The sequence below is a fragment of the Corvus brachyrhynchos genome, unplaced genomic scaffold, assembly GCF_000691975.1.
Source record: "Corvus brachyrhynchos isolate BGI_N302 unplaced genomic scaffold, ASM69197v1 scaffold281, whole genome shotgun sequence".
In the NCBI taxonomy this organism is placed as follows: Eukaryota; Metazoa; Chordata; class Aves; order Passeriformes; family Corvidae; genus Corvus; species Corvus brachyrhynchos.
The window spans coordinates 1985883-2004719 of NW_008236509.1; the positions used below are offsets into that span (position 1 = coordinate 1985883).

The following is an 18837-nucleotide window of genomic DNA, read 5'->3' on the forward strand; positions in this document are numbered from 1 at the left end:
TGCTGAATAGGGCCCTAAAGACAAAAAACAAAACAAAACAAAACAAAAAAAACCATAGGAACCTTGAAAAGCTTTTCTGACTGTGTCGCTTCTTATCAGCACCTCAGATCTCCAGAGACACTTAAACATATTTTTTCACTGCAGTTAGGCATCCTTTGGGATGTGCTAGTGCCATGGATGATACATTGTTACAAGAAAAGAAGTAAAATTAGGTTGTTGTATATAAAAAAGAATAGATCTTGATTGTTCTGTAAACAAGGTCCATTTCTTTATATCCATTATCAGCGAAAGATATTACCCAAGATCTTGTTTAAAAAACAAAACCAAACCCTTAATTGAGTGTATAATGCTTGGTGTTTTCCTGTATATATATATATTATAGACATCAATTACCTTCTGTCCCCCTAAAATTGAAAGGAGCAGACTTAACTTGCATGTTACGTCTGAATTTTAACATCAGCATTTCCAAGCCCTTTTCTAGGATTTACTTCATGCACGTGGATCTTGGGTTTGCTCATAAAATTTTATCCACCTTCTAATGCCGTATGGGAGAATATTCACAATTATTGCAAGGGGGAAGCAGGAAATCAAAGCCTTACCTCCACAAGAGGATGCCAGTGAGCGATGGGTTTCCGAGGGTACGAGAGCATTTCGTTCCAGTGGTCGCGCCCTAGACTCTCTGCATCGTTGCCCACTTGACAAACTCCAATGACCTCATTGTGACCTACACTGTGAAAATGGCCCATAATATTTTTTTCTTAAAACTTTACCTTCAGAACCACACCATTTACATATTTTATCAGAAACATTAATCCTGGAATTTTAGGATTAATTCTTGCCTGAAGAATGTAGTGCGTTAGGAAATACGTAGGTTTGCTCTTTCTGTTTCCCACTGATTAGAGTAATTTAATATTTCCCCCCTTACAGCACACAAAAGGTTCTTTGCCTGTGTTCTGTAATTAGCTGCAAAGGCAAACAAGCTCTAAGACACAACTTTACAAATGGAGCATGTGTGTAAAGGCTTAAATGCACAAACAGAACAATGCATGGCCTCTCTGATTAAATGCCTGGCTACTTCAGTTCTGCTAAACACATACATAGCTTACTTCTGTCAGTTATGGATGCAAATCTGTATTTTAAAATTTAGTAAGGAAATTCTGCCAGACAAAACAAAAACAACTGGAGTCTCCTACCAAGCCCAACATGACATTAATTCCCCGCTTATTGGGAAAAAACGGTAATTTTCTTTCGGGATGCAAATCTAGTGTGCAAGATTTTATCAGCCAGTATTTGACAGCTACAGGTATCTCACCGGTCATAATCCATAACAGCTATCGACAAGTTAATTTGGTCAATGTTTTCTGGAGGGATGTCAAAGACTATGGCTTCATTGTAAACGGGATTCAGGGTGTTCCTCTTGGTGGAAGTTTTCCTTTTCTTTAGCCGCCTTCCTTCACACATTAAAGAAACCTTCACGTAGGGATCTGTGTGGATCATAAGAACAACGTTGCTTTTCTTCTGATGCTTTTAGGCAAACGCAAATGGAAAGTGAAGGGAGCAGACTTGTGTGCCCATATGTGCTTGTGGAATTAATCTCTTGGACCTGACTGGAATCTGAGCTTCTGTTACCATGGAAGGCATGAGAGGCAGTGGAGCTTTGAAAGCTTTACCTGGCTGCTTACAATGAACAATTTAGGTTCAAGAAGCTCCTTGTTGTGTACCAACTTCTCAAAGGGTATTAAAATATCCACTGAAGCGTGTTATACATGACTATTTTATACAACAGCCCATTTATAGCAGCCTAATTACTTGTTAGATTTGTAGAACAGACAGAAGATGACAATGTTTTTCACAACGGGATTTACTGATATATGGTTAAACACAATTCAAAGTATAACAATTAGTGTCTTATATTTCTCAAGAGAATTGTAATTATTTTTAAACTCCTGAATGTAGCAATGTTTCTTTGTAGCTCCTTTCTGAGAGCTCTACAACTCCCTGCTAGTATTTAGAAGTCAACTATGAAATCTTATTTAAGTTAGTTTGCAATTTTTATTGTCGAATTTTGAAAGGGTTGCTGAGAGGATTCTGGGATGATCACTGCTTTGTCCATATGCCAGCAACAGCAGAATTGGCTCAGTGGCTCTTGGGGACTGTCAGAGAGGGTCAGTCTGCCTCTGTGTCATAGCTGTAACTAACAGACTGTGCACAAACAAATTCCCAGTGTTGGGAATGCATTTTGGCCACCTTGTTCTACTCTGAGTCACAGTGGCATTGGAAATAATAATATTGCAGTCTTTTTGAAAGAGAAACTTATTTTAAACCGAGCAAACTAAAATATATTATTTAGTTCTCATAAACTCCTGTACTCGAGTAACTCAAGAGCTCAAAGTATAACCCTCCTCTCGAAAATCATTCTGGGATTTGACAGTGTTGAATTCTGTATCTTGGGAGGCAAATGGGACAGAAATCCACACTGAGCTTTAAATTCATTCATACCTGATGCTCCTGTGATATCCATTGCCTTTAAATTTCTTGCCTTTATTATTGTAATAGTTAGTCTACCAGCTGTTGGAAGGTAGCAGAGCGAAAACATAAGGTCACCAAGATCCACGTTATCCTGTTCCAAGGAAAGAGAGATAATGTGAAGCAATAATTACAAATTTTCTACTCATAGCAGGACTTAAAGATAAAAATATACCTTTGGGGATCTACAGTTATGCAGTAAAAGCTGAATTCTCATTCTGAAACGTATCTGAAAAAACCAGCCATCCATGCGCATACAAAATTCAAGTCACTATGTTGCTAGACCAGCAAAGCTCTCCAGGGTAAATGAGGTTATAGTTTCTAGCACTGAGTCCTTGGAGATGACACACATTTAAATGATGAGGTACCCTGTGAGGGACTGGAAAACCTTCTTTCTATTTTATGTTTTTCAGTGATTTGCCTGTATCACTGACAAGCAGCCACAAATGTCTGCACCTTTCCTTCTGGTCTGCAGGAGGAAACCCACAGAGACCTTCACAGAAAAAAAACATGGTTTGGGCAGGGCAAAGCTCTGTGCAACTCTCAAAGTGTGCATGAAGTCAGGCATGATAGGTGTGAAGTGTCTGTGGCAATGGGACAGCCTCCACCAGAAGCAGAGGAAGGGTTATTACTAATTGTTGATCATAATAATAATAGCAACCACAAGTTCCTGTGCCTAACACAGACAAGTTCCCTCAAGTAAGCTTATCCACCTGTTTCATTGATAGAATAATTTGTAACCCTCTCCTGTGTTAATGGCATCAAGGTTTCAGAAAGGTAGTAGAAAACGTGCAAACCTTGTTTGCAGTTACAAAGCATCACTGTGTTTTTGGTTTTTTTTTGTAAAGAGGGAAATCCAGCTCTTTAATCAAAGAACTAGCGAAGAAAAGATTGTATTAAATGATTTCTGTGATGTGATTTGCATTTTTTTGACGGAGCAGTGAGTTCACACTTTCATAGAACTGCTTCCTGCAACTTAATATTTCATTCTTGACTGAAAAAAAATTTACCTGATGTTGGGGAAGATGAAACAGGAAAGCCTTATAAATATTGATTGCCTGACAAAAGATTTTGGGAATATGAAAACTATAAGCGACATCGAAATGAAAGCCACCTTTGAGATACCAAGTCTTAGTTACTGAACAACTGGAAAACAATGGTATGGCCGACTGAAGGTAATCCCCTCTTGATTGAACAATACCCTCTGCTAGCAGGCAGGTCCAAGGGTCAGAGCAGACCCTACTAGCTCAGCAGAAGGGGTCCAAAGAGTAGTTTTTAGGAGTTAAGATGTAACACTTTATGGTAATATAACAATTACCGGCTGTACGTAAATGCTATAGGATTTGTATCTTGTATTAGATTGGTTAGTGACAATTAGAATATTCAGTACAGAAGATGATTTATTGTATTGTAACCAGGACTTCACACACTCTTATTACTCTCTCACTCTTACTCCACTCTTCTCCACTCTTACTTACCTCCTCTTCGTTTACCTACTTGCTCTTACTTTTACTCTCTTGCTCTCTTGGGCCTGCTCCGAGCTGTGGCTGGCAGCTCTAAACAGAGCCCCCGTAACCACGCCCTTTGCAATAAACCACATGTTCCAAGATCTGACTTCAGAGATCTCTCGTCTCCGTCCGTCCCGACCGTCCAACCCACCCCCAGCTCCTACAACCTGATCCAGCAATTTCAAAGCTACATTCCAGGTTCTATAGGGAACGGAAATAACAGCTCTTGTGAAGTATGTGTATGTTGCTTGCTTACTTACTTACTTACTTTGTGCGATAGCTTCTCGTCTTTCCCAAGCTGGATCCTTCTCTGTCAGTCACCAAAAGATAAGTGTGGTGGATGACATAGAAGGAGAGGGAAAAGAGCCCCTAGCACAGGTTTGTCTCTGAGGCAGCTGCTGCACAGAGCGATGCCCAGAGCCTGTGCAGTTCCTTTGTGTCACTTCATGAGTTAGCAGGGGACATAAGCAGGACAGGAAGCGTTGCTGGCACAGAGTTGTAGAAAAGTGTTGTGTCAGAAGGGAATTCTAGAGGTCACTTGATCCAACCCCTTGCTCAAGAGAGGCATCTTTGCTTCAGCTCAGAGCTCATTCAAGGAAAAAACCAAACATGTTCATTCATTCAAAAGTAGGTCCTTTCCTCATGCTGCTATTTAAGAGAGATGCTGTCAAAGAAGGAAAAGGCTGATATTATGGGCCATTTGTCAGGAATAACTGGCTTTTAACCCTACCATCTTTTCCATTCTAAAGATCAGTGTTTCACGGTAGGTGAAAAGCAAATAAAGGCTGGGACAATATCGAGGTGGCTGCTATGACTCAGCCTGTTTAGTGCCTCTTGATAGCTCCCACTTGGAAGCAAACCTGCTGCAACAAACTGTGTCACTGACTCACTTGGTGGGAGGATCAAAGTGCTGCTTGAGATGCTGTGAGAAGTCCTACAGGTTAAAGAGATGTCAGCACATCCAGGAGAAATTTCTCTTGGCTAACACCTGCCCTTAACATTACAGGAAAATAACTGATCTCTGTCATTTTTCCAGTGATCAGCTGGAGCTTGATACCTATAACCAGGAAAACAGGAAGCAAAATTTTCACTTATCCTTCCCATTGTGAGAGCAACTTCCAACATTTAAGTGTACTTGCCCAGCTCTGAGGTGCTGAGATTCATAGCTGTGAAATTCCCTCTTGTGCTGCAACTCTGAGGGGAGCAGAATTTCATAAGCCATTTAAAGAAATTATTGACTGAAGCCATCTTTTGGGAATTTGTCAGTCTGGCAAATTTTGATAGGTTGTTTTTCCTGAATTGGTCACTACCCTTTAGAAGGAGACAGCATTGTTGAATTACTCAGGTTTTCCCTGAACACAAAAAAGCCCATCAGGCATCTGTTGTTTTAACCGTGTACTTTGGCATCCTTCAATATTGCCAGCTGTGGCAAAGTCACCCTGTGTTCAACTGCAGTGCTCCACACAGTGACATTCATTCTGTGAGTACTGTAAATACTTTATTGTCACTACCAAACACAAAAGTTTCCATTCCAGACTTGATCATCCTGAATGAACATTTTAAAAACTTATTATGAGTTTTTATCAAGAAGTTTATAGGTACATGAATTACTACACAATTGTTTTAAGTACAGATGCCAGGAAAAATCAGAGAATCATAGAATATCCTGAGTTGGAAGGGACCCACAAGGATCATAGAGTCCAACTCCTGGCCCTGCACAGGACAGCCCCAAGAGTCACACCACATGCCTGAGAACATTGTCACAACACTTCTGGGACTCTGTCAGGCTGGTGCTGTGACCATTTCTCTGGGGAGCCTGTTTCAGCCCAACCATATGTTGGTGAAGAATCTTTCCTCACGTCTAACCCAAACCTCTCCTGATACAGCTTCCTGCCATTCCCTCATGTCCTATCACTGGTCACCACAAAGGAGAGTAAAAATATAACTGCATAAATGAACTGCATAAGTAAACTGCTTGGGAGAAGAATGGATCACATGTGCAGAATGCAGTATTAGGAATTATGCCATAATGTACTTACCCACAAGCTTTGATTGAACAATTTGACAATCAAAAAGTAATTGTCTCCTGCACTGTGATATTTTAGCAAATGCTGCAATGACAATACTTTGTTTATACTTTTTGAAAAATTGCACTGGGCATTATATGGGAAAAAATCAGTTATTCTGGAAACAGAGCCTGTGATTTCTTTAGTGTCTTCCAGTTCTAGAAGTTGTAGGTGTTGTAGCAATAGGTCACAGATGATTGTGAGATTGTTTGTTAGTAAGCCAATGCCTGAGAGTGTGACTGAAGGGAAGATTGCAGGCAGCAGCAGGGTAGAGACACCTTTTGCCATGCAAATCCTTCTCTCAGTCTGAAAAAGAAGCCCTGTCTTCCCAAACTTTCATTTTAAATTGTAGGGAATTAATGACTACTCCATCATACCGGCTACTTGTAAATGTTTTCTAAAGTTTGGAAAGAAATTTTATAACAGAGAGAGCCTTTCCCCATGACCTGGCTATTCCTCCCTGTCTTACCCCCATTTCCTGTAATTAAAGGGCAACATTGAAAACTGTTCCAAACAATGGGTCCTCGAGGTTCAGTTAGGAAGGTTTAATGAGGGACTGATCTTCAGAGTCCCACAAACTGTGACTGCTCCCCAGAATTTGCACGTGTGTGTTCATCTCTCTGATGATGGGCAGCTGCAGGAGAACAGGCACCATGCTCTGACTGGAGATCAGCGTTGTCACAGGCATGACCCTCACGTCCAGCAAACACACAGGTCTTTTCTACAGATTCAGCTTTTTAACAGAACCAAAGCCAATGTATCAGAGTGCAGAGAGGATTAGTGTACATCTTCACAAGTTTAAAATCACTGAGCTACACGGCTTAAGCCACGGATTGCCACTAAAGGTGTGCTGTATTAGCAAGCAGTCGCTCCGAGGAACAGAATTAACAAGCACAGAGGGTAGGATCTTCTGCAAGGATTAGTTCCTGTTTGAATGGAGTGCTATGCACTACTGTGTACGCTCCACAAAATGGGACACTACAGGCATTACACTGCCTGAGACAGTTTGAAATTCCTGCCTAGGAAAAGATTTCACAATAGTGTAGGTTATCAAGTCATGCATGTTTTCCTTTCCAAATTTGTGTCTAAGCTCATTCATGTGTGGTTTTAATACCATACTGGGCATGTTACAGTGCAACGATGACAGCCCTAATATAATCAGACTAAAAGGCTGGTCAATTTTATTAATAATCAAAAGAAAATAATCAGAAGGTAATTAAACTGCAATTATAATTTACTTATACGTATATGCCCTATATTATTTTTCTTTTGGTCCCATTCAGTAGGAAGCATAAAAGAACTGAATAAATGTAACAAACATATCCCTCTCTCATTTTCCTCAAAAACTGCTCAGGTTCAGGGGAAGAAGACACAGCCTTTATTTTTAATCTGTAACCTGCCTGTTCCCGTATGCTAAAAAAGGTAAAACAAGATGGGGATTGGCTTTGCTTTTCCAATGCTCCAAGGCTTCAGCTCCAGGCTCGGGGTGAGGGCTGAGTGCCTTGATGTTGTGAGCTGTGCTTTACAGGGAGCCTCTGATAATCCCACCTAGATTTGTGTCTGAGCCCTTGCTGTGTTCATGCAGTTCTTTATTCAATGGAGCAAGAGCATGAAGCTTCTTCCTTGAAAATGTTTCAGTGTTACCTGGGAGAGTTAAATGTATTCAGTCCAGGTGGGGAGTTCAAACCAGAGGCGTAAATCACAAGGTTTGCCTGAAAACTGCAAATGGGATGAATCCCGTAATTCATGAAACCTCACAGTAAATCAGATTGTTGTTAGGAGCATGGAGCCAGTCACCCCTCTCATATTATGCTTCCTTCTTCCTCCGTTTCTGGTGGAAATTCTTGATACGTTATAAAAATCTTATTTTTTGAATAATTTTCAGTGGCTTCTATTGAAAGGGTTAGTGTTCCTGCTTTTCCCAGAAAATGTTTCGGGTTTTCCCCCCTGTAAAACTAACCCAAAATAAATGTATCTTTGAAAACGCTGAATTCTAATAGTAATATTAGTAGGTTTTTAGTCTATAATCACACAGTATTTATAGATTTTAAACTTACTCCATTTTGTTGGAGATTAGCCTGCAGGATAAATCCCTCCCAAGTACTGTGTCAGCAGCTCTGTGCTGTTGCTTAGTGAGTATAACTCAGCATATTAAACAGGGAGATGTGTAACCTTAAAGAGGATGGTGACTAAGGGCCCCTGAATGGCCTCACCTTTGATGCCTTTGAGGCTGCATTAAGCAGCTCAGGTGGGATCAAACCTTCTCAGTGTAAGTCACCTGGTTGTTCGGGATATTCTGACAAATGGGGATGACATTTGGGATCAGAGTTCTCCTCTCCCTTCTCATAAATACCTTTGAGTGCAGAGAATGGGTATGAAAACTCATGGAAAACAGGCAGAAGGGATGGAAGAAAACAAGACCATTTATAGGTTCTATCTTCTGCTTCTGCCTCTGGTCTGGGAAAAGATAGGCTGTGCTCAAGTTAGGCATTCACAAGGTTTGTGCCCATTTCTTTGGAAAACTGAGTTTTGTATTTCTGGAACAGAGGAGCTGTGATGGGCCTGCACCACGCAGTGCCTGTGCCACTCTAATTAAAGCATATGTCTCAATTATACCAGCTTCCTCAGCTCCCCAGCTATAAAAAGACAGACACTACTTTTTCACTTTTCTGCTATGTTGCAAAACTAATTATGGGTTGTGAGGTGCCCACATGTACTTTTATGCATCTCACCAACCTAACATTAACTGGAGCACTTAGCAGGCACTGGTGCCCTTGCTTATTTCCCATTAAATTAGTAACTCTTGAGAGAGGTTTCCACAGCAGAAGTGGTTTTAGAGATTTGCTAAATTCCTGCTGCTGTGTCAGAGCTGTACAGCTCAGGCAACGCTAGCTTTGCATGCTGCCTCCTTTAGGAGTTGGACATGTCCCTGCAAAGGACACTGGAAAACAGAAACAGAGCAGAGGTGTCATGGAATGAGATGGGATCATTTGAGCTTCTGTAGGGCAGAAAGGACAGACTGCCACTATTTAATTAAAGTCTCTCTCTCTTCTCCCCTCCAGGCTGAGGAGCATTAGTTGCATTTTAAACAACAAAAAATTCTTCCTGGTTACTTCCAAATCTTTCCTGGAATTAAGGGAATTATACTGCTATAGTGCAAGATAAGTTTCACTGCACATCATTCTAATATTTGCTAATGTGGGGGATTTGAATTTTGCAAGGATTTATTTCAGACGAGGTTCACTCAGCTAAGACAAGGATGAGTTAAGTACACTAGGTATATGCGTTAAGCCTAAATGATTTAAAGATGCCTTAAGAAGTGCTATCTGCTTTTTGGGACATACATTTATTAAATTGCTCATCTGTGTTGAGAAGTCTGGAGTAAGATTTGAGTGATAAGATATTAATTCTGCTGAGGAACATGTCCAGGACACAGTATTATGCAAATCCCATAGACTCTAATCTGTTTGGGAATGATAGTAAATCTAGAGTATCTAACATGAAGACTTTGTGAAGTTAGCTCTACATTTTTTATTATTTCATCATAAGAGTTATTTTGAGCTATATCTATGAGAAATATATACTGATAAAAACTCTTTTGAAATGTTGGATTTTAATTGAATTTACATGTGGCTATAAGAGTGCCAGTTGCTTCTCATTACATATTTTGAGATGAATAGAAAAGATATGACTGGAAAATTCTATTTTCATGACATCTTAAATCAAAGAAATGAACTCTAGTAAAGCAGATATTTATTAATGCCTGAATCAATCTGTATCTACAGAAATGTGATTAAGTAAAGTAAGTAGAAAATGGGAATAGCCTATCTTTTATAATTATTCTTTCAATACATCAATGTCAGACTACATTTAATGCTTTAAGTTAATTTTCAAATTAACCATTTTCTCACTGTGATTTCCTTTTTTTTTTTTTTTTTTTTGTATTTCATTGTCTCTGTTTCTTTTCTTTATGCTTTCCTTAAAAATGAAAGCAAGTAAGTAATGAAGTCTTTGGTATGTCTGATTTCACTTACTGGGAAAGAACATTGACAAGCAATTCTGAAGCATGGTTTCAGTGCAGTGAAGAAATACGAAAAAGCTGAAATGCTGCTATGTAATTCACTCTGGATTGTGCACTCACTGTGTGCTGAGCATGCTGGCAACTTCTCTATAAAGATTGCATCAGAAGTAAAACCAACAGCACATCCTCTGTCTTCAGAGCGTGAAGAACTTTTGACATGGATTTTTAGCGTTTGTAGGTTTTTTTTCCTCCCCTGATTCCATTATCCTTGTGTCATGACTACTTTTCTTTAATCCAGGCCACGTAAGTAGGATCCTCCAGACACAACTTTGTGTTGTGCCAGTCATTCAAGATACCTCTGAAATGAGGGTAGTTGGAGCCAAAGTAGAAGCTTTCACTTCATGAATGCTTCAGAACAAATCCAGTCAGTGTCCTTGAGAGGAACATACTCCTAACTTTCCCTTGCCACAATGTCCTCAGTAGCATCAAGGACAGAGGCCTTTCCTGCAGGCAGTCAATGTACTTATCTCTCTAAAGAACCAACATCTCCACTGTCATCATTTATATCCTATAAATAGGGTGGCAGTGATTAATTGAAACTTTCCAATCAGTGAGCTGCACACGATCCTCAGTTATTGGGATGTGTTTACAGGATACATTTGTTCTTAAAGTAATTTAAGGCTTTATTGATAAATTATTCTGTATTAAGATCCTTTAACAACAGCCTCCATTCAGTACAGATAAACTTTATCCCGTACTTGTTCTTAAACACATGCTTAAATCCTATAGATTTTACTGGCTTTGAATCCTTTATGCAGATTTTCAATTCACAACAACTACAGTGGTTTGCTGAATCTGGGCCTAACAGTGAATCTAATGAATTATCCTGTAGCTATTGAGATAGAAATAATGTCTTAATTTGTTCCAAACTAAATTGATGAACTGGGGAGATAGTCTGAATTGAGCTAATGAAAATCAGTAGAGACATGACTGGAAAAGCTGCAGTACTTGCCCTGTTTATGTGTGTGTGCCTGTGTCAGAAATTGATTTCATGGGAAAAACAGAAATGAGGCCTTCTGAAAGTGAAACTTCAGTAGAAAGTTAATAGAAGTAATTTTTAACTTCCTCATCAGTTATTAAGAAAAGAGTGAGTACAGAGTTGGCTCTGAAGGCTCGCTACATGGCATTGTTGCCCAGAGACAAAAGTTAACTGAAGTTTAAGTTTCTCCTTGCAAATTAAACTATTCCTCTGAAAAATATTTTAGTTTCTTGAATTGTTACTGCTTTTTCTTTTTTAAATCATTCTATGACTTGTCACTTTCTAGAAAATGAAAGGTCAGTATAGATTTAATAACAGAAAAAGTCTGCCCTGGCCCTTGTTTTCTAGGCATTACAGGCTAACTTGGATAATTCTGGTTGGTGCTGGGAGGCAGGGGGTGCATGTGTGTGTGTGTGTGTGGCTGTAGGACAGGGAAGGCTTGTAAAGTAGAAAAAACAACTGCATCTTCATGATGTATAAAAATGTCATAACCTGCAAGACGTGAGTTTGTTTACAAGCAAGGTGCTGTGGAAATATTTGCTTGTCCTGTTCTCCCACCTCAATGTATCCCACCTTGTCAGTGTTCACAAGATGCCACCTTTGGAATGGCACTTCCAGAGTCTGCTGAAAGGGAAGCCTCCTGAGGGTGGGTTTGATTTCCCACTGCTAAAGCTTTAAGGAGGAGCACTCTGGCACAGAGCTGACTCAGACCTTTCCCTCTGCAGGGAAGGCAGTAGTGCTTCAGAAATCTTGACAAGCTTGGGAATAGCAATGAAATGCAAATTGCCCTAGATAGGAATATATGTTTGGAGGGCAAGTGCTTTCTTGAAAGGAAATGAGGAGGGAGCTTCCACTGGGAAAAATAAGAGTTTTGATGTCAGGTGAAGGTGGTAGAAATGGAAGGACAGGTAGGTCAGGCAGACAAGGGACTGTCTCACAGAGGGAAGTGTCACAAACCAATTGAATGGTGCAATCCAGAAAACTGGGCAGTGGTTGCCTAAAGTGAGGAACAAAGTTGTTAATGAATGTCTATCCGGATCTGTCATTTCAAGCCAAATAATTTTTCCACAGGCTTTTATTGGTTTGGATTAGACTTCCATTTTTTGTGAAATACTGAGGCTGAAAAAACTAAAGTGAAGCAGAGGTTAATGGCATTGTAGTATGCAGTACCTTACCATGCAATTTAACCTGGGTGGGCCAACCTTGCAGACTTAAAACTTTTGGTGAACATCACAGAGGTGGAAAGAGATTAGGAAATAAACCCCCATGGTTTCAAGGCTAAAGGCTGGCTTGTTGTATGAAGTGGAGGTTAAATTATATGTTAAGTGTTCACTATCTCTAGGCAAACATGAGCTTCAAGAAAATGAAGCAGCAAATCCATTCTAATGCATAAAATTATTTCTACCACAAATTATTTGCCAGTTACCTCTTGCTTCCATTCTGACATAAGTTGAAAGATATGTTCAATTATCTCCATATACCACTAACAATGAAAATTTCAAATACAGCCAAGAAAAATTGCAGGGGAGGAAGCTGGCTTTAAAAGGAAGTTAACTAATCAAAATATTTTAATCCAAAACGTCTTGCCTGTTAATTTTATTCCCCTAGTGTGTTAAAATGAAAATGTCAATTTAAACTAGATCTGTATGCAAATGAATGGATTGGCCTTTCACTCTACCTTGATTTATGATGGCTGCACGTGAACTTACAGCTCCACTAAAACATCAAAAGATCCTCCATCTTCTAACCCCACTCCATTATCTGTCTGTGTACAGGGACTGAAAGCAATCAGTCTGTCAGAGCCCTGAGGGCACCAAGAGCCCTTCATGGCCCTGCCTGCCTGCCAGGGCTCCTGCCCACCTGCCCCTGGCCCAGCTTCCCACTCCCTAGGGAGCTGGCAGATGCCAGGGGCTGCCCCCCAGGTCCCCACCTGCCCAGGTCCCTGGCTGGGGTGGTAGGATGTGACCTGGCTGGCCAAGTCCTGGCCAGCAGCTCCAGGATTCCCCACTGCTCCTGACATCCCAGCCCACAGGAAGCAGCCAGCCCTGGTGTCCTGACCTAGTCTTAATTAAGGACAAAGTCTTGCACAGTGGCACAGTGGCCATTCTGTACAAAAAGAAGCTAATCAGACTGGCTTGAAATTATATCAGAGGTTTTTGGGCCCTACTAAAAGTTCCTCACCTTCCCTTGGCACTGAATGTCACTCTCAGTGCAGGCATTTTGTGTTGTGCAAAGCAGCTGTCTGTTCTATCGTGTATTCTGAGCACATCACTCTGAGAAGGAGACAAACTACGTACCTGGGTAGTGCTGAAAAAAGATGGAGAAAGTGATAGTAACAGGACAAAAGAATGTTCTTTTCAGTCTGCAGAAGCATCTATAACATATTGGGGATGTATTCATTACACTCACATTAGGTGCTCCGTACTGACTTTGCTACTCAGGCTTAGCACAGGCCGTTCACAAAATGGGTAATAAGGAAAGGCCATTTTCACAAATCTGAAACCACTGCTAGTATAAGTTTGCTCTACAATTTCGAAGAAATTGATGCAAAAAAGAGAGCAGTCCAAGTAATATCATGCTTGAAAAATAGAAAGTTAATGTCAAACTCTATGCTGCAGTAGCTATCTTGCTTGCTATTCTAGAAATTTTCTGAGATATGTTTAATTTTTTTATTTAATCACATGTCTCTTGATAGATTTTGCCATCTGTTGTGGAATTCCAGTCCAGGTGTGATTTCAGTGGGGAAGCTATGGTGGCCAGTGTAAAGAATGCAGAAGCCAGAGAAGCACATGTGCCTTGGTCCCTGGAAACAGGCAGCAAAGCAGCACTTTGCCCCTAGACTCTGACCCCTTGGATATAATGTGCTCCTTTCACAGACCACTAAAATAAATGTTAACAAACACTGCAGTGCCATTAATCCAAACCCTGTCTGATCATTTAAAAATTCTGATTGGAACAGGCTATCCAGGGAAGTGGTGGAGTCACCCAGCCCTGGAAGGACTTAGAAGACATGTAGATATGGCACTTAGAGACAGGGTTTAGTGGTGGCCTTGGCAGTGCTGGGTTAATGGTTGGACTATGTGATCTGAAGGGTCTTTTCCAACCTAAACAATTCTGTGATTCTGTGATACCAGGATATCAAATCCACGTTCAATGAAATCCCTGGTGTGCCTTTTCTCTCTCTCTCTCTGATCCTTTTTGGCTTCTCATCCCACTGTAAAGTAATACAAGAATTATTACCTAAGTTGGACTTTTCAAAAGCAGTATTTTCTGTGAGCAGCTCCTTTTAAGTTCGGTGTCAATTTAGCAGGTGGGGAAAGAAGCATGGGCTTATGAATCTATTTCTCCTACTTATTTTCCTATGAGTGACAAAGTGATTTTCTTCATTGCTATTGAAAGTTACTTTTTTCTTTTCAATAGGTACTTTTCTTAGGTATCCTTGTGATTCTAAAGCCAATGATCAAGTGTCTTTCTGCTGAAATTTCTCCATGTCTTTTGTTTCTCTGGAGACAATTCTGTCACGTCGTGTCATGCACGCCCTCAGGTCAGGCAACAGTGAGAACACTTCATGTTTTTGCTGCCAAAAAGCAGCTTCATTTCTAGAGCTCCCTGATGCTGAAATCCTGTTACCTTTGACTTGGTTGCCAGTAAGTGGTGCCACTAATACAAAAAGTTGGCTTTTTCTGATCTGTCACCTGTGTAACAGTAACCTATATAACAGTAATACCTGGATAACACTAACAGTGCCAGACTCCACTGCACCATCTACAGAAAGTTTCCTCCACCAGAGAAACGGTGAAAAGGGATCATTATGGCTGAAAACCATGTCTGAGAGCATTCCATGTCACCTTCCATTAGAACAAATGCATAACTAAACTTCACAATGTGCATTTTACCAGCAACACTCCTCTATAAAACTGCTCACTTTTAACAATAGAGAAAATGATTTCCATGGAAGTTTTATTTACTTCTTTATATGGGTAATATAGAAAATATCTGCAAATTTCAAAGTGAAGCAGCCAAGGTAAAGAGACTGCTTCACTGCTGGCACTGTTCTGTTAATGGATGGGGTGCAAAGGAGTGCAGCTGTACTGCTTCGAGTGTCCTTGCACAGCCATTCCATTTTAATTGCAAGTTAAATGGAAGAACAGAATCATGAACTTTAATCCTACAAAACACAGTTACTAAACAAGTCAATATGGATGAAGCCCCTACATCTTCAATACTGAAAAATTATGTTATAACTTCGAATCTCTCTGATTTCCAAGTACAAAAGGAATTAAAGCAGTAGAGGGAGGAAGAATGAGGATGACAATAAAGTTAATGCTAACTAGACAGCATCATTCCAGAAGTGTGGACAAGAGGACAGTTTTCAACCTTTGGTTCTCAAACCATGCTAAAAAGAAAATGGCACATTTGAATTAGGAGAGATGTTGGGGTTTTGGTGATGGTTTTTTTGGGGTATGTGGGGCAAACATGGGAGATGAGGCTCTTCTGCTTCCTCCTGGAGGTGCTACTGATGATTTCATAACAGACTGTAAAATTTGCTGACTGCATGACATGCTGAGATGCTGTTGCTATCTAACCCTGTCAGGGTAAACCTCCCTGCCTCACCTCCCAAATCACTGCCATGGAATCTCTGGTGATCCACTTCTCTCAGGCAATACCAGGAACATTTCACTGTTTCTTGGTATCTTCACTGCTGGTGCTGCCCAGTTGTTCATGCAAATCCAGTTACTTGCTTTTCTTCAGAGACAGCTCTGGACTACTGTCATTAGGACACCTGAGCTATGTGGATCTGGTCATGGAGAATTTATGCTGCTGCTGTGTATCATCCACCTACCGTACAAATAAATAGACTATTTTAATCTTGGAGCTGCTAGGCAGTTTACCAACCCAGCACTACGTCTACTTAGCAGTACACAGAAAAAAAAAAAAGCTTTAAAGCTAAACAAAAGACTGAGGAAGCTGAAGGAAGGCAAAGAGAGAAGACAGGAATCCATTTTAGAAAATGCAGACTCTGAAATCAAGTGTATCATCCATCCAGGTGTCTACAGCATGAGCAGGGGAAGATGTGATTGTGCAGAGTGTGGTAACAGCTCTTTTTCTGTAACACTTGTTCTCTGTCAGATGTGTTTGTGCCTCCCTATTCTATTTAGACGTGCATTGGAGGCAATTTTAGGGCCACTTCAGTGAGCATGTTTTTTCTCTTAAAGAATGCACAGAGGGTAGTGTAAGATGTGAGATAAAGAGAGCACTAAATATAGAAGTGCTTTAGTGCTTTAATTCCATAAATATGAGTCAACAGAACTCCCTCCTCTTCAGAGACTTTTCTTCTAACTTGTTTTACCTTACACGTGGTACATGTCAAACACACCTAGAGAGGAAAATTGTTTCCTGCAGCTTGTTCTTCTGTTCTTCCTCATGGAATCATGAGCTGAGTGTGGTGAGCTGCCCAGACTTAGACTGGGTTATGTCTAAATTGAGAATAAAAAGTATTATTCAGTATATACTCACCTACGGATAGGAAAAAAAGTAGCACTTTTAGGCAGCCTGTGACTTAGAATCTCACGGTCACTTAGATGCCTTCACAATTTAGATGCCTTCTCATTCTAGATGCCATTTAGCTGAATTAGCTTGATTAGTTTTGTAATTTAAATAATTTGATGGTTTTTAGATGAATCAAGAGTTGTGAACTGGCTTGTCCTAAGTGGTGAGTACACTTTAGAACTCTGTTAATTTGATTTTGGGTACTTGATCTGATACCTTAAAAGGGCCCAATTTCAGTTTTTTTGAAGTATGATTTTGAAAGAATTTAGTGTAGTTATCTCTGACCACCCTGACTTAAAACTGTCAGACAAGGATGGGTGTGCTGATTTAGCACAGGAAGGTTTCCTAAAATAAGTGACTTTTGAGAAGAACATGATGATGGGGATGAAGACAGTGAGTGTCTACTGACAGAGATAGGCTTGTTTTTAAAAATATCTGTATTGGAATGAAAAAAGTATTACTGTTACGGATAGGATAAGAAGGTTTTTATATATTTTTTTATGATGAAAGCTTGGTGTCAAATGAAGTGTTTTTTATGGCTTTCCCAAGAATGCTGGTGCTCTGTACATTAAGTAAAGGGAAGGATTTGGAAAAGAGTTGGAAAATGAGAAAGGATGCTGGGGTACCAAAAGGAATGGGTATGGGGTGCTCACTGAAGAAACCTTGAGGGAAAATAATCTGTTTTCATTCCCTTAGGATGGCTGCAGCCAGTCAGAAACTGAAGATGCAGATGTAGAACTCAAGTAATGTCTGAGGGAGAGATCTCTATCTGCTTTCTCCAAAACAAAATTTGATAGCTTGCTCATATTTTAATCACGAAATTTGGGGGAGGAGTACCTTCAAATCTTTGTTGAGTAGGTCATTGTCAGGTATTTCTTTTGCAGAGAGGAATAAAGGATGGTAATTTGCTTGTTCTTCTGTTCTAGTGCATTTTCTGACGTACGTCTCAGGTTACCTGTTTACATTATTTCATTTGGCTTTTTGTAGTTTTTACAAGATACTATTTCCAAACTATAGCAAGAGGATATGCATGAAATCTGAGCTTCAGTGGGAAATCTTTCTCTGACTTCACAGTAGAGTCAGGATCTAATCCTGAGCACTACTCATTTCTACCTGCATAAAATGTTGTGGTCCCAATAGAGTGAAGTTTATTGTTAAATTAGCATTTACTGTAAGATTCTGTGCCTGGTGTGCAGATATTGAAAGGTTTACATTATTTTAAAGTGATTCCTTTCTTCCTGATGATCATAAATAACTCTCTAGGGTGCTTGAAACCAAAGTCTGCTAGTTTTTTTCCATCATTTTTGTAACACTTTTGTTTCACTTTACTGCACACATATTTATTTTATTGTTGGGGTTGTTCAGAAGAGTTATCATAATGCAGATCAGATGGTTGATTAAATCACAGCTGGCTTTTAAAAATACTTATAAAACCGCAGCATGTTTTTAAAGAGAAAACACATATAGAGTTCAATGAATTTTGAAAACAGATGTACAAAATACAGTATGGAGAATTGTTCTTTTGTTCTTTGGAGTTAACCTTCAAAGTGTTTCTCCTATTCACTGCTCCTTCCAGAATAATTTTACTGCAGGAAACAGAAGAGATGTTAGGCAGGAGGGGCAATGACTTCAGTCACACGCTCTGAGAATGTCAGTAATTGGTTGCCTGGCAAGCAAGGTTATGTTTCCTGATTGTTCCGGTTTGGCCAAATTTAGAAATATATATATATACTCTGAGAGAAGGCACAACCACCCCTCCCCCCACCAGGTTCGGGAAAAAAAAATAAATTTTCCTCGAAGGAAAGTGAAGAAGATAAAACTATTTATTTAACAAGCACACGGGAAAGGAAAATAATGTTAAATGGTAAAATCTTTCGCTGTAGAGGAAAAACCTGGGAAAGTGTTCGAGTCCTCCCTTTGGTCTCCTCAGAGCTGGGGCTTGGGCCAGGGCCAGGCCCTCTGTGCCCGGTGGAAAGTCCTCCCGATGTGCTCTGGTGTTACAGCAATCAGGCAGTCCAGTAGAAAAGGGAGAAAATCCGAAATTCCAGAGAAGGAAAAGTTCAGCTCTCAGCCTCTCTCCAGAGAACAAGGAACTGCAAAAAAAACTGGCCAAAAGCTGACTGGAAA

The 18837-nt window shown here is 40.1% G+C and overlaps 1 protein-coding gene across 2 annotated transcripts in view; it reads right to left on the reverse strand.

The window, feature by feature from the left end:
• SYT9 (synaptotagmin 9) overlaps nucleotides 1–18837 on the reverse strand; it is a 37491-nt gene that overhangs the window by 6130 nt on the left and 12524 nt on the right. The window contains exons 3-5 of one of the 2 annotated variants that reach the window (XM_008644097.2): nucleotides 2500–2620; nucleotides 1313–1484; nucleotides 600–729 (exon numbers count right to left, since the gene is read on the reverse strand). In XM_008644097.2, the coding sequence (XP_008642319.1) occupies nucleotides 600–729; nucleotides 1313–1484; nucleotides 2500–2620 (423 nt within the window). Of the gene's footprint in view, nucleotides 1–599; nucleotides 730–1312; nucleotides 1485–2499; nucleotides 2621–18837 lie in introns of those variants that run through there. The other variant, XM_017726343.1, reaches the window with a different exon arrangement.